The following is an 11,646-nucleotide window of genomic DNA, read 5'->3' as shown; positions in this document are numbered from 1 at the left end:
GTCTGAATGAGTGACAAGCAATCAGGTGTAAGTTATGAGTCTGTGGCACCTCAGACCGAACTAAAGGATTTCTCATTTCAATTCTAGAGTGCCAAAGGCCCTAGAAGCATCCGAATACTTTCTGAGTCATTGTCATTGCCCTAGAAGCCACATCATTCACGGAAATCACCTATACGTTGATTTTCATAATTTATGCTTAAAGAGACAGTTCAACCCCCAAAATATGAATATTCTGTCATTATTTCCAAACCTGTGTGCTGTTATTTTTACTCTAGGACAAAACAGGAAAATTTATGAGAAATTTGCTTGAGAAGCCACGTCTGTTAAGCTGTAAAAAGGACAATATAATTGCACCCTGACCTATGCATCTCATGGAGAAAGCAATTTCAGCCAGTGTATTGGCGTGTAGAGCTGGCAGTGATGTATCTTTAACAGCTCATATTAAGTGACACCGTTACTCTAATCTGGGCTTTCGCGATTAAAACCCAGGTCACATTTAGTGGACAAACTGGTTCAGTCCTACAAAGTCATAGAGATGGCATATGAGGACCTCATTACACAGTCAGGCCAAGATTACATCTGATTTTATTAAATACGAGACGCTGTGTGTGTGTGTGTGTGTGTGTGTGTGTGTGTGTGTGTGTGTGTGTGTGTGTGTGTGTGTGTGTGTGTGTGTGTGTGTGTGTGTGTGTGTGTGTGTGTGTGTGTGTGTGTGTGTGTGTGTGTGTGTGTGTGTGTGTGTGTTTCCCTAAGGGGCCAAATGTCCCCATAAGAATAGAAAAACCTGAAATCAGCTTAATTGTGAGGAGCAGTCAATAAATCCAGCTTAATAAAAGGAACTCAGTAAACATACAAAACTTTTTTTTTTTAAATCTGTAAAATGTTTGCTTATATCACACAAATGCAGCTCTATGTATTGTAATTGTGACATCTCATAAAATGACTTCATATCTCACATGACTCAAATATCTCACAAATGCAAAGTTAATTCTCATATTTGTGACTTTATATTTAACAATATGACTTTACATTTAACACTTGCAAAGTAATTTCTCATATATTCTCATATATTCTTATATCTTCTCAATACAACTTTCTCACAATTGCAAAGTTATTTCTCATGTTTATAACTGTATATCTCACAATAAGACGTTAAATCTCCAAACTGCAGTTATTTCTCATATTTGTGACTCACAATTACAGATATTTCTCATTTTTGTGACATATCTCACAATCTGACTTTATATCTCTAACAATAGCACATTTATTTCTCATATATATCTCATAATTTGAAAATTATTTCTCATATATGTGAATTGTTCCTGGTAAACCGTACGTTGCGGGGACATTTTTCAAACAGCTTATAAATAGTTTAAATGATGATTAAAACTGTAAGTTTCTGTGTGGGTTGTGTTTATGGGATTGAATGTATATTTTGTGCAGTATAAAATCATTATGTCTATGGAAAGTCCCCATAAAACATTGGCATTCCAATGCGTGCGTATGTGTGTGTGTGTGTGTGTGTGTGTGTGTGTGTGTGTGTGTGTGTGTGTGTGTGTGTGTGTGTGTGTGTGTGTGTGTGTGTGTGTGTGTGTGTGTGTGTGTGTGTGTGTGTGCTGAAAATGCACTATTTCTTCTCCTAAGCTTCCCTATAATGGGTATTTGTCCCAATACCACCGTGGCTAAAGTTCATAGAGTGAGTGAGGAAGAAAGGAGGTGTAGAGCGTTTGAGAGTGAAGTACAGCAAGCAGCAGCGATGGTACAGAAGACTAACTGTAAGTGAACATTTTCTCTGTAGGAATGTGTTGTGCAAGGTGTCTCATTGGTGTCAGGTGCGTTTTCGCGCTAATGCAATTAGCAAGAACTGGAATAGCTTGTGCTTTGGTGAATTATTAAAAATTGCAGTGTTGTGAAACAATACGTAATTTAGATTTATGAGTTCCCCATTTATGTGGGTGATGGTTCTGCTAGTCTACTTGTTGTAAGTTCAGAGGTTTTGCTTCACACCAAACGACATGTTTCCCAAATGTGAAACATTCCTTTATTATAATGTATGAGGTTTGTTAATTGTTTACAAATGACAGACATTCCAAATCATTTATTCCAATTAATTCATTTTTTCTCTCTCTCAAATGATAGAGTATTTTGTTTGTCTTTCTTTCGTTCATCTTTGATCAAAAATACACATGAAATGTACAATTTTTTTTACAGAATCAAATCTGATTTAGTTTTTTTCCGGTTTTGAAATGTTTTGCCTGTGCAATTTCAAAGCTTCAAATCCTCTTTTCAGGTGTACGATTTATGTTTTAATCAGTATCATTTTAGTATATTTGATAAGCTATTTTTTATAGTTTTATAATAGTGTGAATTGGATTTTATTATCATTTTAACTTGAGTTAAAATTTTAGTCATTTTTATTATTATTATTTTTACAATGTATTTATTTATTTATTTGTTAAGTTTCAGTGTTTAGTTTATTTAGATCATCTTAAAATAAATGAAAATGAGAAATGTTGCCTTGGTGCTGGAATAAAATAAGTTTAAGTTGCATTATGCTTTATTTTATTTCAGTTAATATTTTTATTTTATTATTGTTTTAGCTTTAGTTAAGTATAATAACCCTGGTTTTAATTACAAGGGTTCTTTCTGCACTTTCTTCACGAGTTTCAGCAGACGTTCAGTCAGCATCAGTTGAATCCCTGTCTCTTTCGTCTCTCGCAGTGCAGAGTGTAATCCGGCCCTACAAGCCCACAGATAAGTCTGCTATTGTCTCTCTCTTCCGCTTTGGCATTCTGGAGCATGTCTACCCATCCTTCTTCAAAGCCATGAGTCATCCGGACCACATCGGCGTGACCCTCAGCGTCTCCGTGGCCGGATATGTGCTCGGAGGGAGCTCGTACTTCCAGGCCGTGCTCTTCGGAGGAGCTTGGGCTTGCTTGGTTTACTATTGCTGCCATGAAATTTACGACAGCTTCCTCAAGATGAAGATGGACGTGGAAATGGCAGATATTCAGGCCAAGTTCTTGGATAACCAGGTGAATCATTTCTGGGTGGCGGAGGTGGAGGTGAACGGGAAGTGGAAAGTGTCCGGGCTGCTGGCGGTAGATGGTGAGAAGTGTGGCGTTTCGAAGGATGGGTGGAACGCAGACGATGCAGCGACAGCGGAGGTGTTTCAATTAATCGTGTCCTTCCACCAGCGACGGAAAGGTCTGGGAACCCAGCTGGTAGAGACAGCCGTAGAGTTCTGTAAGGAGCAGGGATTTTCTCGGGTGGTCGTAGAGATCAGCTCCCCACAGACCGCGGCCATTGCCATTTTCCGCAAACTGGGCTTTACTGTGACATCCGTGCACAGCTACAGACATCCTAACCAATTGGTCTCGAAACTGGCCAGGATCAATGTGATACGAATGGAAAAGCACATTCTATAAGATGCAATGTTAAATCCATGGGTTATACTTTATTTCAAATGTCCACTTTAGATCTTATACTGGTAACTTTGCAACTATTGTCAACTAACTCTCCGGAGAGTATTAGTAGACAGTAAGGTTAGGTGTTAGAATAAGTTTGTTGTAGTACATGTTTTAGTAAACATGTAGTTGCAAGGTTACTTATAGTCAGTAGAATATCTGTTGGGGGAGTATCAAAATCGAGTGTTAGCAGATATTAAGCAGACAGACTACTAATAGTCAAATAACTGGTACTTATAGTTAGTAGAATGTCTAAAGTGGACAATCGAAATAAAGTGTCACCAGTCCTTGCAACAGATATTTTCAGATTTGCGTATCTCTTATTCACACATTTAACCATCCCTTGGCAATCAAGACGACATTCTCACTCCAAAGACAGTCAAAGAGCAATGGCAATTTAAATCAAATATTGTGTTTTCTAGACAATATGTGGTTTCTTTATATTGCTAAATGGGATCTAAACAAATGCCACAAGCAATAAACAATACAAATATTATAGTTTGCTCTCTCATCCATTAGAATTCAAATGCAAGTGTAAAAATGTTATTTAAACTACTTTTAGCTTTCAGGGAAAGGTTGAATCTCATTGCTCCAGAGGAATTTATGCCAGCTGACCCATAAGTCCATACTTAAATCTTTTAAACACAACTAAAAATACAAAACCAAAGAAAGCGGCTGGAGGTTTAACATTCTTGCAGCAATGACATTGTGAGCCTATTGTGTGGATTAGAATAAAGGAGCTAGTGTTTACAACTCACATTTTTGGGAATAAAGCCATGTTTAACCAGGTAACACCATTATTGTTTTAAAGAACTACATTCATCAGTAGTACAGTGGGGTTGGGGGGGGGGGGGGGGGGGGGGGGGGTTGCTGTTTTACAGATTTATGCAACTTAAATATATTTTAATGTGTTAATTTTGCACACACAAAAAAAATCATGTTAATGCAACATCTGTTTTTTCCTGGCATCCTTTGGCTAACATTACATTGTATGATCACGCTATCATTCATTCAAGTGTTTTTAAACCAATCAAAAGTGATAAGACACAAAAGAGAACTGTTATCTCACCCAAAACGCATGCACAGAAAGGCGCTTCACGCACCAGTAACGCATTGAGTTCTCTTTCACACTTGAATGGACAGACAATCACAAAATTACGTCAAAATGCCGTTGTTGATGTGTATCCTTGTAAACAGTCTTAAATGAGTTAAAAAGTCTTATACAGTAAAGAAATGTGAGAACATCGGATGCATGTCAGATCCGCCTTGGGTGTCAGGTCTTAAAGTGACAGCAGTCGAATAAACCTGCTGCACACTGTTTCACTAATGTTAATCAAACAACAAAAGACACAAATAAAACCACTCACTGCTCTTGACTGAATCACGTTGGTAGCTTTAATAAGTATTTATCTATATATTTTTGCAGAGAAAGTAAATATATAGTGATATATTTACCTACATTTAGATATTGCTTAATAGCAACATATTGAACCTACATTTATATATTCATATTTTTAGCACTACCACATTTTTTTCAGTGATATATAAAAATATACATTCGTATTTATAATTATAAAAAAAATCAATATATATAATCAGGATTTTCCCCCCTCTACCTATATTGTTCTAAATCTGAATATATAGATCCTTTAACTTACCATTTTAGTTTACATATTATATATATTTTAGAATAATATTAGTATTAAAAGAAACATAATTTTAGAATTTAGCATACATTTATATATTCAATCCTATATTAGATTTATTGTGATGTGTGTATATGCTAAATTCGGAATATCGTGCTATGATTCTAAATTAAAAACTTCAAATGTAAAATTATATGTATATTATATACATGCAGATTTTATATTTATATCATATACATTATATTTATATTATATACACGCAGATTATATAGGTATATTTTACAATGTCCTTGTTACACGTTATAACGTGTATATAGTTACTGTAGTAATAACTCTAAATTGTGTATATCACATTTTGTATACAAAAGAAATTTGGATTCATAATTAAATATCCAGGATTATATTTATGCATTCAGAAAAATGAGCCCATATTATGGCATATTCTATCCCAAAGGTGTTCTGTTTGTCTGGGATGCGCGCACATTACTAGACAGAGCACAGACATCAATCACCCGCTCAGATCTTGTCAGATGGTATTAAAGCACTGTCCAGTCGGCAGGTGATGATCTCTCCAGTGACGTCTGCGCTACTGAGCCCCCTTTCAGACACTCCGAGGGGGAATTAGCCTCTAGTAATGACTTTCATCATTATTATTCCTACCATGCATAAGGATGGGTTTTAAAATAATTGTCTAAATTGCACATCATGACTCTAATGCATGCATATGCACATAGAAGTAAGGGGCACACATAATGTCAGGATGGATAATGCCGTAGTGTTAATGCTAAATAATTGGCAAGCGTCAAGGTGTGTGACTGTGCATTTTGGTGGTATTTTTACAGCTTGGAGAAGCTTGATGTTTTTGGAGAGGATAAATATTCAATCAATTGGGTAGGTTCCTCTACTCAAAACATGTTATGAAGAATATTTATCAATTTGCAGTGTGTAGATACCGCAATGGGACTTCTAGAGCTGAATTTACATGTGCATGTGCATAGAGTTCATAAAATAATATACTTATGTGACATTATCAGGACGTAAAAAGAATGCATCCTTTTCTTCAGGAAATATTCCTGTAGATAGGATTGTATAAACCTTTTAAGGGTATTGTTACCCATTTAAAGTTGACCTGAAAAGGAAGTTGTGGTTGTCTGTTCTTCACCAATTGTCACGTATATCTGATTGAAACGGCTTCTCGAACAAGAAAAAGTGCAGGATGGGACTTGATTTTGAACATCAGGAATTGATTGGATGGTTGTGGTTTGCTCTATTACTTTGATTTCCTATTATCACTGTAAAGCGCTATAATAAATGAAGTTGATTTGACTATTGGTGGATCTCATGTGAGTGACAGGTAGCCCCGCCCACGCGCCAGTAAACACGCTATCAAAGAAGAGAAGAAATGTTGCTGCAAGAGTTATTATGTATGGAAGTTATTATGATTAAAGCTTATGAGGAACATGTATGAAAAATCATTTATAATAAATACTACAATATTCCATAAAAAAGAGAATTGTCCATTTTGATTTCATGATGAATTTAACCATGCATAGCAAATAGCAATTGCTTGATTGTTAAATCGTTGATAAATATATAATACATCCTACTTTAACTGCAAACATTCAGTATACACGTGTAAAGCAATAAACAGGTATAGCAAATCTTAGCGGCCTGATTGTTTACATCATCTCAAAAATGTAAACTATATTACTGCACAGCTCTATATATAAAGTTGGATATATTATATCCAATGTTTTTGCATACGTACAGTATACTCAAGTGAGCTAATATATACTAAAAAGTAAATATCAACTATCTGATTTTTTATTTTGTATGTTATCGCCCAGCTCTTTATATAAATTTGGATATATAAGTATGTCCACCTTTATCCGCATACAGGATATGTTACTCACACACAGTATACTCACATACGGCGATATATATATTGTACTGCCAATTTCATGCTTGTATCATCAAAAAATGTAAATTATATTATCGCCCAGCTCTAATCTGCTAAATGCGACTATAAGGCATGATAATATTTAGATATTATAAAAATTAACATGATTTTTTGTAAAGCATGTAAGTATTGTGAAAAGTATATAGCATTCAAAAGACAACTGAATACTCATCTCTGAGTAGGCTACTTAACATGAAATCAAATTTAAAAAAAATTCTTCTCTTTTAAATCTTTCCTTCCCTTTTAAATCTTCCCTTGTCTGGCTTTTGCTACTCTGAGCAATGCCTGAACTTTGTATTTTGAGCACTTCTTGCGTCGTTCTTCCCTCTTCACGATGACTCGCTTGCTTTAGTCCTCAGATGTAAGTCGCTTTGGATAAAAGCATCTGCTAAATGACTAAATGTAAAATGTAAATGTATGTATGTAGAATTCAGAAACCTTTCTTATATAGTGACACCAGTCTGTGGGTGTTAAGTGAACTGCAGACAGCAACTTATTGACTGGATATACTCTTTTAGTTCTTTTTTTATTTCACACTGCGATTCACCGGCATCATGTCGACCGAGGAGGTAATTAAATTTACATTGATTTGAAGTATATGTGAGACTTTAGTTTGAATGAATCCCTTTTCTTTGCATGACACATTGATTCTGTACAGAATAGCTCTTTCGGCATTATCGTGAACATTGTAAGCATTTATTTAATTGAATGGAAGAGAGGCTCTTGGGAGCGTAAACGTCACATACTTTAGATTTTCCCAGCGAAACCTTCACATAAAAATCAATCTACAGGCTTTCATAGACAACCTAGGAAGTCGGGGAAGGACTTGTTTTTTTACCTTTTGTTACAAGCTGTTCACACATTGGCAATACAAGAAGAAATTAATACATAAGATTCTTACATACCAATTAAAGTTGTTATTAGTATAATTCCCTTAGTATGTCTTTACTATTCAGTTGCCTATATGGCTGGGCCATGTTGCTATGTAGTTGCTAAGGTGTTGCTAGGCAGTTGCTATGGTGTCTGTGGTGTTTCTAAATGGTTGTAAAGTCAAAAAGTCAGTATCTTATTGGGATACTCAAACAAACCGAGCACTGTTTGGATAGAGTTGCAGCGTTTACACTTTCCAGGGAATCAACTTCGCTTATTTATCCTAGTTGTCCCTAAATATTAAGCTGGAGAAAGTATTCAAACAGTGAAAAAAATCACCTCTAAATAGAAAGGGCATTTCATATAGCATCATCTATTAGCAGACATTAAAGTGGCGAGATAAAGGAGGGATGAGAGATGCAAAAAGCTCAGAACGCTTTAATGAACTCACCCTTGGGTTTAAGAGGGAACATAGAAATCAACACACACACACACACACACACACACACACACACACACACACACACACACACACACACACACACACACACACACACACACACACACACACACACACACACACACACACACACACACACACACACACACACACAGCTGGGTGCAAGGCGAGTATAGAATGGCGATTCATTCTAAAGTTTTCTTTTTGCTCAAAGCTAATTTTTGGGGGGCACGCTGAATATACTAAAGCCAGGGCTGTCGATTTAACTTTAATTTTCTACTTAATTGTATATTTTTTTAATTGTCTTTTAAAAATAATGTCCAAAAGTTTTTAATGTGTCCTCATTTCAGTTTATTGCCCTCATACAATTCTGCTTCATTTCGTATTATTGTGTATGTGACAAAGTGATTTACAGAGGATTTTTTTTTAAAAATGATCTCATTATCTTTTATGTGGAAACAAATATTCGGCAACACACTGTGTGACAGCAGGATATATGAATCACTGGAGTTTGTGATTTCACAATAGCAAGATGTCCTCGGTCAGCAAAACGGCTTCAAAGACACTGCAGGGTCACTAGAAGCTCACTTTTTGAAGGAAAGTTCAGGTCTGTGACTTTCTTTGAACGTGTTCTCTTCAAAAGCTTAATAGATCCGAAATAATGGTATCAGACAGAAGTGTCTGATAGGAAAGAGCCAAGACAAACTGAAGCTGGATACTGTGATCACTGTTCAAAATGAATTAGATGCCATTTTAGCTGTCATGGTTGAGGAGGAAACAGCAAAAGACATTCTGGCATTATTTTTTGTGTTGGCCTGTCCAGGGACTTTTGTGTTGCCTGTCATATGCTGGTTATGCAGTAGGAAAATCTCGGAAATCGATTCATGCTTGAAGAAAGAAAACAGCATAAAACAATCTAGATGGCAACACAGAAACAGGCTAATGTCTTAGCATCTGGTATTGTTTTCCAATTTACTGATTCGATCACAAGGCGGCACTGCTAAATACAGATGTAAGCAATGTGTTTTACATTGCAAAAATAATTTTCTTTAAGTCCCCCTGTGGTGAAATCAAGCTTTTAATGTTGTTTATATGTCTATGTTGTTTTTAATATGCTTTAAGACAAACCACGTGTAAATTCATAAGTCATTGCTGAGTATCTTTTCCTTAAAACTGCAGTGAACCAAAGACAGTCTCAAAAACACGGTTTGAAATCAATGGTGTTTCTGACGACACAAACTACCTTGTAACCAATCAGATCAACGTGTGATCGTCAACCAGTGGATCTCTGAGCTGAGAGAGTGAGTGGAGGCGGCGCTCATTTGTATAATCATAGAACCACGTATACTAAATGATGCAAGGGTGTATAGTTACATTCAAGCAACATTACGGCATGACAAAAATTAAAGGAAAAAACGTTTAAATATGTCATTGTGGTGATCAAAGGTGAGTGTTAAGGGATAAAATGATTGACTACAGGGGGACTTTAAGTATTTTCCCCCTTAAGCCAGGCTTAAGGCCTCATTATGCTTCTGCGTCAACTCCACGGCGAAGCTACGCCATCACTCCTACGGTGTCGTGGCCGTTTTATGGTTCTGCGTTAGGTTGAGTTGCATCGCGGTGCATCTGACCAATCACAGCCCTTGTGGTCTGCGTCGCCTCGACGCGTAGTTACAATTTTTTGGAGGTGCACGTCGAGCTACGGCGGAGGGGTTCGCGGCGACGCAGAGGGGTCTGCGGGGGTACGCCGTCGATTCGACGCAGAAGCATAAAACAGGCTTTAGACTATAGTTTCAGGCCGATGTATGATTGATTTACCCCTCCCGACACTCTGAAAGAAATCATGTCCAGGTTATCAGTCGGTGTGTATTTCATCTGTTTAAAAAGAAGATGTTTTCATAAACAACTGTTAAAGCTCACAGGTGAACAGTGAATGATGTGGAAAAAGTGCTAATTTGACCTAATCAATGGTTCTGAGTTGGAATGAACAAAAGATTGAAACTAATTGTACTTTTAGTTGTGTGACCATTGCAAATGCTTGTTTTTTACACTTCTTCCCTTTACAGTAGAGCTAGAAAGATTAAAAGTGTCCTCCGTTTTTGAAAGAGTGCCACATAATTAACAATAACCAGGTTTATATTTTTGACATGCCCTTGAAATTAATCCAATGAACGTGTGGAGTGGAGGCTTAACCAACTTAGTTCTTAACAGTGTGTGAATTCTTAGCTTAGCTTGAGCCTCAAGAGGTAGCCTATTAAGAATGCAAGAGTCACATCTTGGATGCTTGTTTCCACCACGAAAAAAAACATTCAGTTTCAGTCAATCTCTTGTTAATCTTGAGTAGAGTAGTATTGCATCCTTCATATCTCCAAAAAGTCTTTAGTTTTATTATATTTATAAAAGAAAGATAGGCTGTACCGAGTCTTTCCGGAAAAAAACGAGCAGGTGGAGGCGTGATGTGTGGGCGGAGCTAAATAAGCACGAGCGCGCAAAGCTTTAGTAGTAATCCACTGCAGAACAAGGATCTAGACAATACTTGCTCACAAAAACGTGAGATGGGCAGTGAAATGGGGGAAAAACACAAGGTCTCGAGAGTTTTTTAAAAGTAGAAATGATTTGATCTTGAGCGTAGTGTTTTTAGAACACCATGTCATGCGCGAGTTTTACAACATTTGTGTGTTTTTACTCGTGGTATATGAGGACATGATTTGGTTTTACAATAAACAAACAGACACCTACAGTGGCTAAAGCTTCTGTTGTTGTACGTCACACGCATCACCCACATGACCAGCGTCGGCCAATAGTGAGCCTACGTGTGACGTAGCTCTACGCAATCACACTAAGTGAACTGACTCGAGGCCAACAGAGAAGGAAATAAATAGTTGAAATAAAGTCGTTACTTTAGTTTGTTTTTTGCGCACAAAAAGTATTCTCGTCATTTGATAAACTTACAATTGAGCCACTGTAGTCACTTGGACTATTTTAACGATGTCTTTAATAACTTTTCGGGGCTGGCTAGTGTCAATCCCTGAAGAAGCCTATGGAGGAGTGATCCAGCTCTCAGATTTCATCAAAAATATCTTAATTTGTGTTCCGAAGATGAACGAAGGTCTTACGGGGTTGGAATAACATGAGGGTGAGTAATTACTGACAGAATTTTCAATTTGGGTGAACTATCCCTTTAAGCATTAGACGATCTGCAAATCCGGCGTCGAACTGGGCCTTATTTATAAAACAATCATC

General features: G+C 36.8%; 1 protein-coding gene across 1 annotated transcript; it reads left to right on the top strand.

Moving 5' to 3' along the window:
* The first annotated feature begins 1,654 nt into the window (after positions 1–1,654).
* On the top strand, positions 1,655–3,429 carry LOC143725683 (N-acetyltransferase family 8 member 3). The gene is made up of 2 exons (XM_077218310.1): positions 1,655–1,775; positions 2,722–3,429. The coding sequence occupies exons 1-2, from the start codon at positions 1,655–1,657 to the stop codon at positions 3,426–3,428; spliced, it is 828 nt and encodes a 275-aa protein (XP_077074425.1). The 3' UTR covers position 3,429.
* Positions 3,430–11,646: the final 8,217 nt, after the last annotated feature.

The sequence above is a fragment of the Siphateles boraxobius genome, unplaced genomic scaffold (genome assembly GCF_051911475.1).
Source record: "Siphateles boraxobius isolate OS27281-9 unplaced genomic scaffold, OSU_SipBor_1 77, whole genome shotgun sequence".
In the NCBI taxonomy this organism is placed as follows: Eukaryota; Metazoa; Chordata; class Actinopteri; order Cypriniformes; family Leuciscidae; genus Siphateles; species Siphateles boraxobius.
The sequence above is the reverse complement of the archived record's forward strand: the minus strand, read 5'-3'. Positions and strand labels throughout refer to the sequence as shown.

Coding starts and splice junctions, on each gene's coding strand:
- LOC143725683 (XM_077218310.1), top strand. CDS start 1,655: ATGGGTATTTGTCCCAATACCACCGTGGCTAAAGTTCATAGAGTGAGT. Junction 1,776..2,721: donor GATGGTACAGAAGACTAACT/GTAAGTGAACAT, acceptor CGTCTCTCGCAG/TGCAGAGTGTAATCCGGCCC.